General features: G+C 43.7%; 1 protein-coding gene across 10 annotated transcripts in view; it reads left to right on the forward strand.

Moving 5' to 3' along the window:
- Positions 1-20381, forward strand: part of LOC131198559 (zinc finger protein 135-like) — a 47732-nt gene that overhangs the window by 6616 nt on the left and 20735 nt on the right. For 4 of the 10 annotated variants that reach the window (XR_009155111.1, XR_009155112.1, XR_009155113.1 and 1 more), the window contains exons 1-4: positions 12227-12418; positions 14048-14160; positions 14406-14480; positions 16012-16257. Coding sequence is in view for 7 of the 10 variants with exons in the window: in XM_058183338.1 (XP_058039321.1) it covers positions 14127-14160; positions 14406-14480; positions 16012-16257 (355 nt within the window). In the remaining 3 variants the exon portion in view is untranslated. Of the gene's footprint in view, positions 1-2628; positions 2683-12225; positions 14161-14405; positions 14481-15364; positions 15544-16011; positions 16258-20381 lie in introns of those variants that run through there. The other 6 variants (XM_058183339.1, XM_058183340.1, XM_058183343.1 and 3 more) reach the window with 5 other exon arrangements.

Here is a 20381-nt window from a genome sequence, read left to right on the forward strand (position 1 = left end):
TGATCATTTTCCACCCATTGCTTCTTGTTCTACCCTCAGGTGCTTTGGAGAACAACCCGACTCCCTCTTCTTTGTGGCAGCCCCTGAGATATTGGAACACTGCTATCATGTCTCCCCTAGTCCTTCTTTTTATTAAACTAGACATACCCAGTTCCTGCAACCATTCTTCATATATTTTAGCCTCCAGTCCCCTAATCATCTTCGTTGCTCTTCTCTGCACTCTTTAGATTATTAGATTATACAAATAGATTATTTGTATGTGTGCGTGCATTCTTATTCTAAAAAATAGGTGGCTGGAATAAAGCATAACGTTACAAATCAGTGGGGTGCAATGCACATGTAGTCACTCTCCAGGTGCTAATATGACAGGTAAATTTTTTTTCAAAGCTTTTTTTATACTATGGAATTACAATTCATATACATTATTTTCTCTTAACCTATATTTCTTCACATATCTATATATATAAAAGCAAAAAACATGCAGCATCACAAAATCTCCAGAACTGCAAAGCCTACAAACTTGAAATTTGGCATGTATGTTCCTCTTGGCTTGGCTTCTAGGTGCTCATTTAGAAAGGATTTTTTGAAATGACCATCAGAGCATTAGTATTTCTTATATTATTATTAACACGCTCTGATGCTAAGGAGTTAGACATTCTACTCCTTTTCCCCACTTGAAAATAACTCTGTTCCAACTGCCACTTCGACGTAGCCAGCACGTGACTCATCTGGCCTGTGGGCTGGCAGGTTAGAAAGGATCAATGGGGCCAGCCTGAGAGAGAGAAGGGGATAAGATAGAGGCCTCTGTGGGGCAAACCCAAGGGAGAGAAAGGGATAAGATAGGAGAGGCCTCTGTGGGACAAGACTGAGGGAGAGACAGGGATAGGAGAGGATCAGTGGGGGAAGCCTGAGGGAGAGAAGAAGGATAGGAGAGGATCAAAGGGGCCAGCCTGAAGGAGAGAAGGGGATAAGATAGGAGAGGCCCCTTTGGGAAAAGCCTGAGGGAGAGAAGGGGATAGGAGAGGATCAATGGGGCAAGTCTGAGGGAGAAAAGGGAGAGGAGAGGCCACACTGTGGGGCCAGTGTGAGGGAGAAAAGGGAATAAGATAGGAAAGGCTTCTGTGGGACAAGCCTGAGGAGGGAAGGGAAGAGAAGAGGCCTATTGTAACTACCCTGTTTCCCCCAAAATAAGACATCCCCGGATAATAAGCCCAATAAGGCTTTTGAGGGCATGTGTAAAATAAGCCCTTCCCGAAAATATTTAACCACATGCGCAGCCAGTCCCCGCCTTTCCTCTGGTTGCTTGCCGCACAAACAACACAAGGTGAGGAGGCGAGGCCAGAGGAGGGGAGGGAGGGGGGATATGCCTCACAGACCCCACACACCCTTACCTAACGGCCGCTCCCGCAACCCTAGCCACTATGCCCCTTCTGTCATGCTAATGGCTACCAGAAAAGCCATTAGCAAAGAACAGGGAGGCGGCGGCAGTGATGGGACATCCAGTTGTAGTGGCATGGCTGGGCCGATGGCATGGTACAGAGTCCTGGGAAGTATGGCTGAAAGCACGTGCCCAGCCTCGGGTGAACAGCTGATAAGCGGCTGTGTCAGCAGCAGCCATGAGGTGATCACACTCATCGCCTCCTGAACCACAAAAATAATAAGACCTCCCCAAAAATAAGGCCAAGCACTTATTTTGGGGGTCAAAAGAAAATAAGACCCTGAAACACGCATTCATTCATTTTCAAGCTGTAAGTGTCCATTTATCCAGCCCAATCACATAGTTTCGTAGTGGAGCACGGGTATTCAGCTAGTTCTCTTATAATAAGGGAGGATTATTGTATAAGTGTTGTTCTATGTGTTCAACCCTTAGCTTAAAGTTGGTTTAATCAGATGATTTTATCGGACCTCAATTAAGGAAATATAAGGAAAAATAATTAGATGTAAATAGTAGATATGATTGCTAATTATTCAGTATTTTTATTTTTTGTTCCTAACCGTCTTGCCACTGAGCCATGAAAGATTCTATGAAATTCTATAGCCGTTGAAGCAAAACTATTTAGTGAATTTCAGTCAAAGGGAGTATATCACATTTAATTATTCAATGGTGCTAGAAACAATAATTTCATACTGTTTGTGTTATATTGTGGGTTCAGGTGCCGGCAAAGTGTAGGCAGGACTCTGGATAGCAGGTAATTTACTTTATTAACCTTAACATAGCTAACAGCAGTGACAAATAGAAACGAACAAAAACTCCCGCCCTCTCTGTTGACAGCCCTTTTATACCGGCTGTCAACTGGCTTAGCCAATCAACACAGAGAAGTACTATCCTCGTTCTCCACTAGGGGAACGGGGCGGAAAGAACTTAGAACACTGCACCCCTTCCCACCAGTTTGTGCAGACGTAGTCTCGAAGATACGCTGGGCGACACCTGATTCTGCTAGAACATCGGGGCCCTGAAGCCTGCAACAACTCATTTATTGGTGGTTTCTCGCTCTGTGCTGGATGTTGTACCTTGATGAACATATCTTTTCTTTTATGTACACTGAGAGCATATGCACCAAGACAAATTCCTTGTGTGTCCAATCACACTTGGCCAATAAAAATTATATTCTATTCTATTATCACTAGGTCTCTCGTCTATTGGATAGCCAGAACTTTCGGGAGTCTTCCCGCCGGCGGCAGGTAAGTGTCCTGTTCCATGTTCCTCTGCTTTTCGGAGTTCAGCTGGGTTTGGGTTGCTCGTGGCCTCGCTATTCGGCTCTATTGGCCGTTCTGTCTCCCTCGTTATCATCATTTTGTTGTTGTGTTGCAAGAAGCCATGTCATCCTGAGTTGATCCCTATGGCACCTCCAAAACCGGCCCTGACATATATCTACCCTATACGAACATGGCCCGGTTATTTCTACTATTTTTCCAGGTATCCATAATGGTTGCCCCCCATAGTTCCTGGCGTAAACCGTGTCGTTTAATTGAAATGGCTTGTGCATGCTGATTGAATCTAATGGTTTGCTAGGGGCATACTGGGGGTGCAGCTGGTCTAGTGTGATTCTTAGTTTCTGGCCCATTAGAATCTCGGCTGGACTCTTGTTAGTGGTCGGGCATGGCGTGGTATGCTGCACTAACAAATACTCATCAACCCTTTCCTGCCAATTTCCAGTCTCTGTAATACTTCTTTTGCTGACCTAATGGCTTGTTCCACCAATCTGTTACTAGACGGATAGAATGGGGCAATCAAACAATGTCTAATTCCCAGCCTAGCCAAGAATGTTTCAAATAAGGTGGCCGTAAATTGGGGCCCATTATCTGACACTAGTATGTCAGGTAACCCATGCATGGCAAATATTCTCCGGAAGATTTTAACTTTGACCTCTGTTATGGTAGAGTGCATAATAACTACCTCCACCCACTTCGAATAAGCATCAGCCAACACTAAGAACATCTGCCCCTGCATAGGTCCACCAAATCGATATGCACTCGGGACCAGGGCCCCTGGGCTCCTCCCATTCCCTCGGTTGGTCTTTGGGTGGCATAGATCTAGTTTCTTGGCACTTTTGACAGGTTGAGGGCCTTCATCCTAACAATTGCGGGGTGGTCCTGATATAATGTAGTCAGTACCGATTTCCTCAGGGGGGGAGGAACCACCACCCGATGACCCCATAAAAGGCATCCCTGTTGAGCTGATAGCTCCATCTGCCTTGTTGCATACGGCTGCAACTCCAGCTTAAAGGGACCCCATGGCCACTCCCTGTTGACCCAGTCCAGGATTTGGGAAATTACATTATCTCGAGCCGAAAAACGGGCAGTGTCCACAGCTGATACTGGGAACGGCGAGTCATCTATCAACAAGACTTGGGAGGCTGGCGCAGAGTCTATCAGCAATGTTGGCAGCGGGCAATGGCTCAACGCATCAGCATGGGCCAGATGTTTTCCCCGCCAGTGGCTTAAAGTGTACAAGTACGCAGACAGGAATATTGTCCAACGAGTCATCCGTGGTGACAGAATCTGCGGGGGTTGTCGATCGCTAGATAGGATCCCTAGAAGAGGCTTGTGGTCAGTAATTAACTCAAAAAACCGTCCATATAGATAGTCGTGAAATTTCTTCATGCCGGACACCAGAGCCAAAACCTCCTTATCCCACTTCATTAAAGTGGATGGCCTCTCCTCTAGGTTTGACAGAACTTTGTCCCCGGGGCAAATTAGCTACTGAGAGTGCAACTAATTCAGCTGCACACGCTTCGTCTAAAGCATCTTGGAATGTCAGCTCTGGTTTGGCTATCAGTCGCCTTTTAAGGCGATCGTCTCGCCCTCCACTAATATTGCTCTGCGCATGCACAAGATGCGGCTTAACAGGAGACCGGAGACAATGACGATTGTGTGAGGAGGGGATGGCGACGCCCAGGCGGTTTGCCGAGCAGTCTGCGCCCCCCGGTCAGGCGTACCATCTCCTGAGCAGCCGTGAGAGGGGTCTTTGGACCTCCTCGGACTCACGGCTGCCGAGAACGAGACCGGGGAGGGTGAGCTGCGGACGGCGACCATCTTATCATTCTGCCGGGCGTGAGCCGACGACGAAGAGCGGAGAGGACGGCGGTACCCAGATGGCTTGCCAAGTGGTCTTCGCCCCCCGGTCAGGTATATCATCTCGCGGGCAGCCGGGGGAGAGGTCTGCGGGCCTCTTCAGACTCTCGGCTGCCGGGAACGAGACCGGGGATGGGCGAGCTGCGGATGGCAGCCATCGTATCATCTTATCGGGCTACGGACGAGGCCGCGGCTTGCATTTGGCTGTTGGGAGGCCGCGGCTGGGTTTTTCTCCCCGTTTTGGACATCTGACGTTTCCGGACTATTTCGGGACTGTTCCGGCCCTTCCTGGTTTTCCCAGGTCTTCCTCTGGATTCGGTGGATGGGCCTGGGGTGAAGGGCTGTGAAGGGTCCCCCTTGCGGCCCCTGCTTGAGGTGTCCTGGCCTAGTTCGGCCTGGTCTGGCCTAGCTGGGCCTGCTTCTTCCCGGGACTAGGAAGTTACATTGTCATCTGTAACATGGGTCATCTGCACTTTGTCATCTTGCACTTTATATGGCTGGTTGAGACTTTTGGGTCATGGCCATTTTTGGAACTTTCCGGGAAGATGATTGGAGACCGACTGGTGACCTATCGGGGGTCCTATTCTGAAACATCTATTTTGGAAATATCTGTGACGCCGCTGACGGGGAGAGAAGTACCACCTCTTCTAGGTTATGGATTTCAGGACTGACCTTTGAGCAGAGTAGCAATAATTTTACCATCAGACTACATCTGCCTATTACACCATCTCTTACCAGCTTTAAGCCAGCCACCATCTGAAGACATATCGGAAGATGGGTATCCATTTGGACTTGACATTACATCCTGCCATCCCAGACATTATTACCTCTCGTCGGCTTCTATCTCCTGTTTATGCTGTTAATTGATTTATATGCGATATTCTGCTTTAGAACTCTTGCGCCTGCGAGGTGCCCCCGCCTCGCAGGAATGGCCCGCTTCATTATCAAGGGCCGGCCTCAATGACAGGTCTTGGGATCCACAGAGGTGGCATGCGAAGAAAAAGAGCCTTTGGGTTTTTTTAGATAGGGCATTTTTAAGGGGTGGGAGGGTTAGGGCGGGCGTTGGGGGTAGCCCGTCGGGTGGGGAGCCAGTCCTTGCGTGCGCTCGTGACGGTCATTTAATGGGTTCGGAGGTTAGGGGGGGAGATTGCGTTCCTGTTGGTGAGGGTGGTTTTATTTGCACGGTAAGTGGGAGGGGCAGATATGGCGGAAGGGGGGGATCATATCGTTCTGGGGGGGCACGCGTTCGATGTTTACAGGCGATCGCGCGCCCCGATCCCCCGTCCTTTTCCCGTTCCCCGGATGGTCAAGACCCTCAGAGCCTGGGCCTTCGGCTCATGTTATGCAATGCACGGTCCATGGTCAATAAGGCCCCCCTAATACACGATCTTATTCAGGGGGGCGCCGCGGACCTTATAGGCGTTACGGAAACCTGGTTGGGCACGGAAGGGGGCGTGCCCCTTGTTGAGATGTGCCCGCCGGGTTTCCGTGCATTCCATCAGCCGAGGGCTCAGGGTAGGGGTGGGGGGGTGGCGGTTGTGATTAGAGAGAGCCTGGAGCCGAGGGAGACCACTGTACCTTAGATTGCCCGGTGCGAATCCCTCTTTGTGAGATGGGGTCATAGGTGTCAGATGGGCTTGCTGGTCGCGTACCTGGCTCCTTGCTACGTGACAGCTGCCCTGCCCGAGCTCCTGGAGGTGCTTGCTGGGGTGGCAGTTGAGACCCCCAGACTTTTAGTCATGGGGGACTTTAACTTGCCATCTTCCGGCTCGTCATCGACAGCAGCTCGGGAGTTCACGGCTTCCATGACGGCCTTGGACCTGACCCAAGTAGTTGATGGCCCTACTCACATTGGGGGTGGCACTCTGGACTTGATCTTTGTCTCTGGTCAGTGGTTGAGAGATCTGGACTTGAAGGAAATAGTCATTGAACCTTTGTCATGGTCAGATCACTCTCTCCTTCGCCTGGACTTTCTGACGGCCATTCAACACCGCAGGGAGATGGAGCCGATACGTTGGTTCCGTCCCAGGCGCCTGATGGACCCGAAGAGGTTCCGGACGGAGCTTGGGCCACTTCCTGAGGGGCTGGCTCACAGCACGGTTGAGGAACTTGTTGCGGCCTGGGAACGGGCCGCGGCGGGGGCCTTAGACCGTGTCGTGCCTTTGCGGCCTCTGACCCAGCACAGGTCCCAACCGGCTCCTTGGTTCTCCGAGGAGCTGAGGGGGATGAAGCGCCGGAGAAGACGCCTAGAGAGTTCCTGGAGGTCTAGCCGTTCGGAGGCTGATCGGACACTAGTGAAGTCCTATAATAGGGCTTACCTAGTGGCATTGAGGGAAGCGAGGCGTAGCTACGCCTCCTCCCTCATTGCATCGGCAGATAACCGCCCAGCCGCCCTGTTTCGGGTGACTCATTCCCTCCTTCACCAGGGGGAGCGGGATGACCCGTTGCAGGGACGTGCTGAGGAGTTTAACGGTTATCTATACGATAAAATCGTTCAGCTTCGGGATGGTCTGGACCAAAATTGTGGTGACTCAGGTGAGGCGGCTGAGGGTGGTCTTGGTGACATTGTATGGGATGAGTTTGACCCTGTGGCTCCCGAGGACATGGACAGGTTGTTGGGTAGGTTGAATGCCACCACGTGTTTACTGGACCCGTGCCCCTCCTAGTTGGTGCTGGCCACTCAGGAGGTGACACAAGGCTGGCTCCAGGCAATTACGAGCGCTTCTTTGGTGGAGGGAGTCTTCCCGGCCGCCTTGAAAGAGGCGGTGGTGAGATCCCTCCTCAAGAAGCCTTCCCTGGACCCGGCTGTTTTAGGTAATTATCGTCCGGTCTCCAACCTTCGCTTCGCGGCGAAGGTTGTAGAGAGTATGGTGGCATATCAGTTTCCCTTACACCTGGATGAAACTGTCTATCTAGACCCGTTCCAGTCCGGTTTCCGGCCCGGTTACAGCACTGAGACGGCTTTGGTCGTGTTGGTGGATGATCTCTGGAGGGCCAGGGATAGGGGTTGTTCCTCTGCCCTGGTCCTATTAGACCTCTCAGCGGCTTTCGATACCATCGACCATGGTATCCTGCTGCGCCGGTTGGGGGGATTGGGAGTGGGAGGCACCGTTTATCGGTGGTTCTCCTCCTATCTCTCCGATCGGTCGCAGTCGGTGTTGACAGGGGGGCAGAGGTCGGCTCCGAGGCGCCTCACTTGTGGGGTGCCGCAGGGGTCGATCCTCTCGCCCCTCTTGTTCAACATCTATATGAAGCCGCTGGGTGAGATCATCAGTGGCTTTGGTGTGAGGTACCAGCTGTACGCTGATGACACCCAGCTGTACTTTTCCACACCGGGCCACCCCAACGAAGCTATCGAAGTGCTGTCCCGGTGTTTGGAAGCCGTACGGGTCTGGATGGGGAGAAACAGGCTCAAGCTCAATCCCTCCAAGACAGAGTGGCTGTGGATGCCGGCATCCCGGTACAGTCAGCTGAGTCCACGGCTGACTGTTGGGGGCGAGTCATTGGCCCCGATGGAGAGGGTGCGCAACTTGGGCGTCCTCCTGGATGAACGGCTGTCTCTGGAAGATCATTTGACGGCCGTCTCCAGGAGAGCTTTTTACCAGGTTCACCTGGTGTGCCAGTTGCGCCCCTTTCTAGACCGGGATGCCCTATGCACGGTCACTCACACCCTCGTGACGTCTCGCCTAGATTACTGCAATGCTCTCTACATGGGGCTCCCCTTGAAGGGCATCCGGAGACTGCAGTTAGTTCAGAATGCGGCTGCGCGGGTTATAGAGGGAGCCACTCGTGGCTCCCGTATGACACCTATCCTGCACAGGCTGCACTGGCTACCTGTGGCCTTCCGGGTGCGCTTCAAGGTTTTGGTAACCACCTTTAAAGCGCTCCATGGCATAGGGCCGGGTTACTTACGGGACCGCCTACTGCTACCGAATACCTCTCACCGACCTGTGCGCTCTCACAGAGAGGGACTCCTCAGGGTGCCGTCAGCTAGGCAGTGTTGTCTGGCGACGCCCAGGGGAAGGGCCTTCTCTGTGGGGGCTCCCACCCTCTGGAACGAACTCCCCCCAGGACTCCGTCAACTTCCGGACCTCCGAACCTTCCGTCGTGAGCTTAAAACATATTTATTCATCTGCGCAGGACTGGACTAGATTTTAAATTTATAGTGGTTTTAATTGGTTTTAATATTTATACTATTTTTAATAATTTGGCTTTTAGAATAAGTTTTTTAATGGTTATCTTAATTTGTACATATATGTTTTTTACTTGCCTGTGAACCGCCCTGAGTCCTCCAGGAGATAGGGCGGTATACAAATACGATTAATAAATAAATAAATAAATAAATAAATAAATAAATAAAATCTGTCAAGGAGATAGTCATCAAGGTTCACGAATTTACAATGCTGGGCTGCTTTCCTCAGGGCGGCCACATATTGATTAATAGATTCTTCCTCAGCCTGATTCCTATGGTAGAAATGCTGATGATGGGCAATTCTAGATGGAGCTGGGGCATAATGTTTTTTTAACTTCTTCATGAAGTCTTCCCAGGTTCCAGAGTGAATTGACTGAGGGGCCATGAGCGTCATGGCAGTTTCAAACATTTCTGGTCCACAGAAACTCAGGAAATAGGCTCTCTTGCACTCATTAGATAAATTTGTATAGTCATTAGCAATGAGAAAACACTTGAATCTCGCTACATAAGCCTCCCAAGACTCCATTGTAGGGTTAAAGGGAGCGAAATTCTGTGAGGAGGCCATTTCCCACCAAATCAGCCTTGATTCTCTAATCTGTTTGTCAGCCCTCGCAATTCCGTTGTTTATTAATTCACCTCAGATTGGCATCCCATCCTCGTCGCCAGTGTTATATTGTGGGTTCAGGTGCCGGCAAAGTGTAGGCAGGACTCTGGATAGCAGGTAATTTACTTTATTAACCTTAAGATAGCTAACAGCAGTGACAAATAGAAACGAACAAAAACTCTCTCCCTCTCTGTTGACAGCCCTTTTATACTGGTTGTCAACTGGCTTAGCCAATCAACACAGAGAAGTACTATCCTCGTTCTCCACTAGGGGAACAGGGGGGGGGTTCATGGCCAATAGTGATGCTAAATAAAATGTGCTGTGGTTTCTGATGCTTTAAGTACAATAAGGTACATCATTGGTGTGATGATGGCAAGATGCCCATGTCATTCTCCCACTTCATACATTTTGTTAATCTGAAATGTTTGTTGTTGGTAGTTGCGAAGTCATGTCCGACCCATCGTGACCCCATGGACAATGTTCCTCCAGGCTTTCCTGTCCTCTACCATCCTCTGGAATCCATTTAAGCTCACGCATACTGCTTCAGTGACTCCATCCAGCTACCTCATTCTCTGTTATCCCATTCTTCTTTTGACCTCAATTTTTCCCAGCATTAGGCTCTTCTCCAGTGAGTCCTTCCTTCTCATTAGGTGGCCAAAGTATTTGCGTTTCATCTTCAGGATCTGATCTTCTAAGGAACAGTCAGGACTGATCTCCTCTAGGACTGACTGGTTTGAGAGCCTTGCAGTCCAAGGGACTCGCAGGAGTCTTCTCCAGCGCCATAGTTCAAAGGCCTCAATTCTTTGGCACGCAGCCTTTCTTATGGTTCAACTTTCATAACCATACATTGCAACTGGGAAAACCATAGCCTTGACTATACACACTTTTGTTGGCAGGGTGATGTCTCTGCTTTTTAGTACACTGTCTAGATTTGCCATAGCTTTCCTCCCCAGGAGCAAGCGTCTTTTAATTTCTTGGCTATAGTCCCCATCTGCAGTGATCTTGGAGCCCAGGAAAATAAAATCTGTCACTACCTCCATTTCTGAATCTGAATCTGAAATGTTATTTGTTTAATTTTCTTTAGTAAGGTGGTCTCGACAGTTCACTTAGTGACCCTTCAAAGTTACTGAAAAAAGTAACTTATGACCATATTTCATACTTATGACCATCGCAGCATCCCCAAGGTCATGTGATCAAAATTCAGATTCTTGGCAACAAACACATATTTATGATGGTTGCAATGGCCCAGGGTCATGAGAGCCCCTTTTGCAACCTTCTGATTAACAAAGTCAATGGGAAAGCCAGATTCACTTAACAACCATTTTACTAACTTAACAACTGCAGTGATTCACTTAACAATTGTGACAAGAAATGTAAAGTAGACAAAATTCATTTAACAACTGTCTCACTTAGCAACAGAGATTTTGGGCTCCGTTGTGATAGTAAGTTGAGGACTACTGTATATTGAATAGATTTAATTCTTGTGTTCTAAAAACCAGTAAGGGGCAGTTTTTCTGGGCAAGAGCTGCATACACACTACATTGCAATAGTCACATTCAATAGTGTGTGCAATAGTCACATTCCAGAATATATTGCTGAAGAAACAGTATACCAAATACAATTTCATTTACAACTAATTAATTATTAAATATAATTAATCCAATTCCTTTGTGGTCATCTCTTAATAATTTTCTTTGATTGTTAGTTCTATCCCCAATTCAACTTTGCCAGTATCAAATTTATCTTGAAAAGCATCCTACAAGACATACCTCAACGATATTGCAGGTTTGATTCCAAACCACCACGATGAAGCATATACAGGTAGCCTTCTACTTATGACCACATGTTGAGGCCAACATTTCTGTTGTTAAGTGAGACAGTTGCTAAGTGACTTTTGTCCCATTTTCTGACCTTTCTTGTCCGAGTTGTTACATGAATCATAACATGGTTATTAAGTAAATCTGGCTTCCCCATTGACTGCTTGTCAGAAGATTGCAAAAGGTGATCACATGACCCTGGGACACTGCAACTCATAAATATGAGTTAGTTGCCAAGCGTCTGAATGTTGATCATGTGACCGTGAGGATGCTGCAGTGGTCATAAGCATAAAAATAGTCATAGGTCACTTTTTTTCAGTGCTGCTGTAACTTAGAACAGTCACTAAATGAATGCTGTAAGGTGTGGCAAGAAAGTGAGACATAAAAATAATTTGTTTTCTCAATGCATATAAAAGTTAGGTTTATACTCTACTGTTGTTTGCTTTAGTTTGCTTTATGTCTGCTTTATGTCTAAAAAATATAGACCCTTCAATTAAAAGCATTTTATTGCTAAAAAGGTAATCATCATCTGAGCCAGAATGGAATGGAATGGAATAGAATAGAATAGAATAGAATAGAATAGAATAGAATAGAATAGAATAGAATAGAATAGAATTCTTGCTACTCTTTTTGCTGATAGAAGGTATTGCAATGGAATATTATATCTGCAAAGTGCAATAAAGCAAAGTTCAAAAAACAAAGTATGTCTGTATGATTGTCTATATTGTTTCAAATCCCATTAGCCTTTCCCCCCCCAATTACACTACCTGGAAGAAAGTGAGGTAACATAGATATTCCAGAGGGGGAAAATATATATATGCCTCTGCACAGATTGTAGAACTACCACTCCCAGCATTCCTTCCTTGCCATGTGTCTAGCTTCCTGTGACTCTTGGTATTTGTAGTCTCTATAACATCAGGGATATCGTAGCCTTTTTAGTTTTTAGAAGCACAGAAGGGGAGCGAGGCTTAGAGAAGAAAGAGATCTATCAACCACAAGAGGGCCCTGCTTTGAGGCCAACTGCAGGAAAGGAAGGACTTCTCTCTTTTTTCTCTTTCCTTCTTTTCTCCAGCCAGGATGTGGAACTAAGCTTCCTGGATCTTGCAGCTGGTTTGCCTAAGCCCCCTCTCTTTTATCCTAGCTCCCTGCAAGGGAGAGAGGGGGGCTTTCTAACCGTCCATCACCATTCCCGTGCAGGCGCCAGATGCTGTAGTATATGCCTAACTGCAGGTAAATCTTGTGAAACAATGTAAGGGGTGAGAAAGAAGCATACAAGAATCCGGGGTCTTCAGCCCCTACTCGGACTGCTTCCCCTTCCCAGCGTAAGGTCCGATGCACATGGAGGAAACAATGGAGGCTGTGCGGGATATAGATGGACTTTGGTCTGGGATTACTGTCCCATTTTCTTGCCTGAACTTTCAGACCTGCATCCAGATCTGGGGTTGGGGATGCCCAGAGGAAGGGACAATACTGTAGTAACACATGAGGATGGGTTACTTTGATGGAGGAAGGGGATAAGGAGGAAGGTCCAGCATCAGTTGCCTTTTGTAATCTTTTCCGTCCCCTTCAGCCCACCTTCTTTGCAAATCTTTTAAATCAATAACTTCAGAGTTCTTGGTGCCACCTGTGATACCCCTATTCATTAGTATATATGTATTATCCCATATTGTGGATTAGTTTGTTTCCATGGGATGTGTAATAGATCCTGAAGCTTCACTTCTGGGAGATGTTTAGTATAGGTCCTTAAAATAAACTCTGTATATTTGAAAAAGCAAATTTTAATCTATGAGAGCTTTATGCCAGATAATTGCCTTCGCTACAACAGACTAATTCTGTTGTTCCACTGGAATTTGCACAGCATGTAATCTCTTTTATTTTTTTCATAAATGCCTACAGTATTTTTTTTCTTTGGCAGAAAATTAAAATTTAGCCGCTTAGATGTAATAAATGATACAAATATCATAAGACATAAGAACATATTTTTAGTACAGAGGATTTAAGGACTGTCCCAGATCTGGGATAGCCATGCCTATGTGATATCATAATTTATAAATATGTCTGCTGCGATTACAGTTTGCATTAAAATGTATTTTTGAAAGCATTTATTCTAAATGTATACATATGCTGCTATATTCATGTTTAGGGTAGTCAACTTATTTTCTATAGTTTATATTCAACCTTATCATATTGCTCCTTTTTTCTTTTCTAAGAACAGGGTCCACAGTTCTCAGAGGACAGAAAAAAACCTTCCCCAAGTTACTATCCCCAAAATGTATTCAGATCACAACTCCAAATAATCCACTGACTAAGAACTTGGGTTTGTATATTCCAGTATAGATGAAGTTCACCAGAATCAAGATGGCTGTTTTAAGCCTAATACGATTGGGAGGAAATCCTTATTTGTGCAACATGTGAAAACAGCATCAGTAGAATATGTAATATGTGGGCCTGCATATCTGGAGCATGGGTGTGCATCTGTTCTCTCTCTTTTCCCATACAAACACCCCACACATGCACATAGTTCATCCTTTCGATTTAAAAGGGGAATAGAACTACCTTCTGGGAGAATATAATCTTCAATTTTATGCAAAACCCTCATGCAGTATTTTCTTTTAGTGTCCTGCTTTTTGCTTTCTATGCTTCCCATGTAAATCTGCCTGTTTGTCTCTATCCATCCATCCATCCATCATCTATTTATATGCTGCCCATCTCATTCTGAAAAGCAATTCTTGATGTAGGCTTCTAGATTGATGCAGTAATCTAAATTACTATTGTACATCTGATTGCCAAGATCACTGAAGTGACTTAAATGATTTCTGTGATGAACAGATTCTTCAATTACTTTTTATTTGATTTAAGTGCTCTCTACAGCCTCTTGTGAGAGACAGAGGGAAAAGTCTTCAAGAACTTTAGAAAGAAAATTCTTCTGTGGACCAACATGCAGGAGAGCTATGAAACAGTAATCTCATTGGGTAAGGAATCACATTTCTTCAAATTCCAATGCTAGACTAGAACTTGACTGCAAAAAAGATAATAGGTACAAAGCACAGAGTTGCATTTCCAGCACTAACTTTCAGATAATCTAAATCTTATCAATTAAACCCTAATTGTTCTTACTGAGAAAATCTACATAAGCTGCCAGTGCACTTCAGATGTTCTCAGAGTACAATATTAAGTCTGCTAAGGTAATGTGTTTTCTTTTGCTTTTTTTTTTTAGCAGAAGAACTTGCCATAAGCTGGCCTCGGATAACTGCCTTTGCAGAGACTCGAGGACGCCAAGGTTTGGCCCCTGGTAAGATCTTTAAGAAAAGCCATGGGTGATTTTGCACGGGATCCTAAAGAGTTCTCCATCTCCAAATTGTGAGGATTGTGACCACAAGTCCATATAAAACACTCAAAAGCCTTGCATGGAATTCTTCCAGAAGTTATTGCAACATTATATGTGTTAATGTGGTAGGGAGGGAAATCAGTGAATATGTGAATCAGTGGATGGATGGGCCTCTGTGGCTCAGACTGGTAAGACAGTCTATTATTAACATAGCTGCCTGCAATTACTGTAGGTTCTAGTCCCACCAGGCCCAAGGTTGACTCAGCCTTCCATCCTTTATAAGGTAGGTAAAATGAGATTGTTGGGGGCAATAAGTTGACTTTGTATATAAATATACAAATAGGATGAAGACTATTGCTAACATAGTGTAAGCCACCCTGAGTCTTCGGAGAAGGGCGGGATATAAATGCAAAAAAAATAAAAAAAATAAGCTAGAGTAATCATTAAGAGCCATGGTGGCATAGTGGTTAGAATGTAGCATTGCAGACTAACTCTGCCCACAGCCAGAAGTTCGATCCTGACCAACTCAAAGTTGACTTAGTTTTCCATCCTTCCAAAATCAGTAAAATGAGGACCCAGATTGTTGGGGGCAATATGCTGACGTTTGTAAACCATTCAGAAAATGCTATAAAGCAGTATGTAGCAGTATATATGCCTAAGTACTATTGCTATTAATATAAATAGGTTCACGACTGAAATAAATATTTGCCTTAATTTTATATTACATGCAAAATTCCTTTTAAAAATGCTTCAGGGTGTTGATATATGGATTCCATCAATGAAAGGTTAAGGTTAACATTAATAATAGATTATAGACCGAGGGTCACTGATATTCTCCATTTGTTAAGGATTGCGATCTGGATCATCCTGTATCATTGGCTACACTAGTAAGACTGATGGGAGCTGCAGTTCAGCAATTTGAAGTATTGTAATCAAATTGAGAACAAAAAGAAGAACTTTGTTCAACAACAGTTTATCCAGATTAAGAAGATAGCATATTTTGAGTTTGAGAACTATCAAGATTTGGGTAAATGAAATTTCATGATTCCAGGAACCAAGGTGATTCTGATCTGTGATACTATTTTTCCAGCAGTTTACAGATTTATTTATTTATTTATTTTGAAGCAACATCCTTGCTGGTGCAGCTAATGTCAATCAGGTAACTGATCTGAATCTTGCTCTATTTAAGACAGATATATTCTACAACAGGGGTCTCCAACCTTGGCAACTTTAGGACTTGTGGACTTCAACTCCCAGAATTCCACAAGTCTTAAAGTTGCCAAGGTTGGAGACCCCGGTTCTACAACATCAGCTTTTTATTCTTATTTTCTGGAAGCTGGGAAAATACAGATTAGATCAAAGTAACATACCCATCTCTTGTTTTCCCCTCCCTCCCTCCTGCTTGTTCGTTTTTATATTTTCTGTTGTACTCTGGTCTCCCTTTTCTACAGGATTTTTATAAAAATATTGCATTGTTTTTCCTTTCTCTTCGTAGGCTTAGAAATGGAACCTGAGCAAGGGCAGCTGGCTCCTTTACAGGGCGAGGCAGCAGCAACTACAGATGGGTCAAGTGGGGAAGGGATCTTTCCAGACTTCCGGAGGCAACTTGGGGTAATTCTGCAAACTATAGGGAAGGCTCAAGTGGAGAAGATGCTCAGGGAGTTGGTGAAGGAGCAGGAGCAGGAGCAGCAGAGAAGAATCAGGCGGCGGAAAAGAGTGAACAGGAATCCTCGAAATGGAGGTAGGTATTTTGCTGGAGCACATGGGATACTGAGTGGCTTTAAAGAGAGAGAAAAAATCCCCAGCAAATTGGATCTGATTTTCCCTTGTTTAAATTGGCAATATTAGTGATATCACAGCCATGCTCCCTGCAGCCATTTGAGGATATATGTCCTCAAACTTATCCAACTTATCCATCTAACTCTTGGATAAAAATATTCCCTATCCTGTCTTAAATATTAAAAGTTTAAAAACAATTTTAAATTCTAAAATCACTGTTGGGTCAGGGTTCCATGTAATACCCCCAACTAATAAACTTTGTTTATGTCATTTACATTTTTGTTTTCTCTGAGAAGATCTCCTCTAATTGAATCTCTACAGCAGCAAAAATGACATTGATTGAGGGAGCACAGGGAGAGAGAGAGATGCCCCTGCCTTCACCTGTACCCAGACACTTAGGATGTACAGTCAAACTCATGTAGACTGAGGCAATGATAGTGTGTGGGTTTTTTTTTTTTGGTTTTTTTGCATTTGGCCTCTGAACACAACCACACTGGAATTGTAATGAAACACTCAAGATGCGAGCAAAGCGAAAACTTTCAGCTTTAATTCAAGGAGTTTGACAAAAATGTGGCAATAACTACTGAGAATGGTCGAGTGAGTTGGACCTGATTTTTTCAGCCTTTTTCGCTGTGGTTTTTAAGTGAATCACTGCTGTTGTTAAGTGAATGACATGTTCATTAAGTGAATCCATCTTTTCCCATTGACTTTACTTGTTGAAAGTCAACAGGGAAGGTTGCACACGGTGACCACATGACTTCAGGATGTGTTGGTTGCAGAGCCTTCCCAAAATGGCATCCTGACTCAGCAGGACATTTTTTTCCCTGCGTACAGACAGTTGGTTTTGCTGCCAAAGCTGGCTCTTTTGGCAGCACGCTTCCTGGATTTGAACAGGAGCTGCTAGGAATGACTCAGGGTGACTCTTGGATGACTGTGGACTTACGTGAGAAGAGGATCCAGAAGATTGCAGTTTTCATTGGGGAGCATTCGGAGGATGAATCTCCACTTTTCCTTCCAGCTATCTGCTCTTTTAAGAACATCTATGGTTTTAACAGCATGTTTTGATATTTTTTTTCTTTCTGATTTTTATCTTCAAATGTTAATCCACCGGTTGAATTCTGATTTCATATAACTCCCTGCTGGATTTTAAAGGTTTTTATTCTTTCATTAAGTACTGTAAGTCACTTTCGCTTTTTCAGCATGGAAGACACGGTAAGCTTTGGGTAGTGCAAGAGATCCAATTTGATTTATTACTTACCCAAATTTTTATTACAAGATTTTGTATTGTATAACCTTTTAAAAAAAACAACCACTACTCTTAATTTTTTAATTTTTATAGGGGGGGATCTTAATGTTTTTTGAGGCTAATCTGCTAAGATGTTTTTCTTGTCTGCGGAGTTGTTTATGAGCTGCTATGGAAGTTTCAGCTGTAAAAGGTTTAACTATTGAAGTATTTTGGACTATATCAAAGTATAGTCAAAATGCAAGCAATATATCATGCCGAAGCTTATTGGAAAAGCTGGGCAGAAAAAATATTTTTCAATTTACAAGTCCAACTGAAAATTTGGATAAAAAGCTTAATAAAGTTTTAAACCAATTCGAAGATGGTAACCAAATGTAAGTAACAACAGTACAAGATTTACAATATGATGGATTGGAATGTAATTTGCTGCTGGCACACCTGTAAGATGAGCTGGACTTGGAAAATGCAAGTTGGCAAAAAGTCTCCGAGAAAGATTTGGATTTTAAAGACTCAGAGTTGGTAGAATTGACTAGTTATGAACTCAAGTTTTTCAAGAAGATTGAGGAAGATTGGGAAATGGATTTATCATACCTAATTGGAAAACAAATATTAAGAGATTTTTTTTGTACAACAAATGTAGAGATATACACAGCAGGAACTTATGATTTTGGGGAATAAAATCCAATTGTTAGGAAATATCCCGATTAATAGCTTAAGGAAAAGTCTCATTATTAAGAATCAGTCGAGGATATTTGATCCTGGATGGACCAGAGACGATGACTGTGGTGACTTATGGTAGATCAGAAGCTGTTGTGGACTTTCTGCATGTGAAATATAATAAATAGACTGTTAACAGAGAATTTGAAGATTAATTTAGTTGTTGGTTTTACCTGATGACTATGTTTCTATAGAGTAGAGAGATGTCAGGCTAGCTGGGTTGGGTAAATATTGTTCTAGAAATGTATATATTGGAGTTATCTTTAAAATATATTTATCAGTATTCAACTGGGGGGTAATTTATGTAAGTCTGTTTTGGTTTTTTTATTTTATGCACTCTTTTTTGTGTAGTCTTGTTTGGTTTACTTTTTGGGAGTTTGTATTTTAATGTTTTGAATAAAAATAATTGTAAAAAGAAAAGTATGTGCCAGGTGTGAAGCACCCAAATTCTGATCATGGGACCGTGGACTTGTGTGATAGTCATAACTTTGAGGACTGGTCATAACTATATATATTTTTAGTGCCATTGTAACTTCGAACAAGCACTAATATATATGGTTATAAGTCAGGGCCTACCTATACTTATGACGATGATGATTTTATGGTGATTTTGTTTTTCATTGAGTTACTATATATGTTGTATAAGTTACTGTATCCTGTTTTTGTAAACCATTTAGATTTTTTTAATGATAAAAGCATTTTTTATAAATAAGTGAATCAATAAATTCCTGTGAAATAGGCTGATCTAATAAATTCCTGTGAAATAGGTTGATCTGAGAGAAACGGCTAACCTAAAATCACTCAGTAAACTGTATGGTCAAGTTGTGACAGAACCTCCAAGTCCATTTCTAACACTTTAAATTGATTGATTGATTATATTTGCTGCCTGCCTCAAAATGGGGCTGCTTGTTGTTGTAAGCTGCCGTTTAGGCTGCCATTTAGGCAGCTTACAACAATAAAAAAGAAATGAAAAAAGTATAAACAAAATAGTAGTACAACAATAGAACAATAAAATAAAGAATGAAAAAGAATACAATGAGAATACATCAATATGGTAACAAAAGATGGATGAGTGGAGAGTAGAGAACAGGAGGAAGGGAGGAGAAAGAACCTGCCATCAATCCAGCAGCCATCTCCAGCATAGAACTTCCCCATTAGGACCTGAGGCCAACAAGCAAAGCAAGTCTTTAGGCGCCTGTGGAAAGATAGGAAGGTGGAGACAGATCTTACCTTACCAAAGGACCTATGTGTGTGTATTCCAAACATATTTATATAAATATTTTATATATACTCCAAACATATACAATACTGTCTATGATTTGGATCTATTTCTCAATATTAAGAAATCATCTTAGCTTCCATGGTTTGAAGCTTCTTACCCCTACCCCCAGCTATCATTTCTTCCTATTAATAGTAAAACAGGAAAAAAGTCCACTGATGATATATGTACTTCATTCTTTTTATCCTTTCTTCAGAGATTCCTTCCTTTAGCCTTCCTTCTGTTCCCTGATTCCTCACTCCCTTTCTTTGAGTGATGTAAAATGACGGTGGATATATTTAGTTTTACTGAATCCTTGCCAGATACAGACTGCCATATCTTAAAACAGAATTTACTTTTTACTTAAAGCAAAGTCCTAATAGTGATAGTAATATAATAATAATAAACGTTGCAATTGTCTGTTTCTGTGGTATGGTGAAGAATAATGATGGAAAAATCATACAAAGTATCATGAAAATATATATTTAGCAATACTCTGTGGATTTGATTGGGATGATGAGGAATTCAGACTTCTGAGCTAAAACTAATTAAGTAACCTAATTTTTAATTTAAAAATCTTCACCAGTGAACTGAATCTTTTATTCTTAATAAATTATCAGATAGGCCAATTGTAGACGCATTAATGTTTGACAATTTCTGGGCTCTGAACTGAAGGTATTTACTGCTTGAGTTACTTTGATTGAAATCTGAGAGATTGAATCTGATTTTTTTGTAATTGAATACACCAAAATAACTAGTGATATTCTCCTAAACAAGTAGAAGAGGGAACCTCAAAGATGGGGAACTATGATGCTCCAAACATTGCCGAACCTCTGCTCCAGTCCATCACAGCCAGAATGGCCATTGA

This window comes from Ahaetulla prasina, chromosome 4 (assembly GCF_028640845.1).
Source record: "Ahaetulla prasina isolate Xishuangbanna chromosome 4, ASM2864084v1, whole genome shotgun sequence".
Taxonomy (NCBI): Eukaryota; Metazoa; Chordata; class Lepidosauria; order Squamata; family Colubridae; genus Ahaetulla; species Ahaetulla prasina.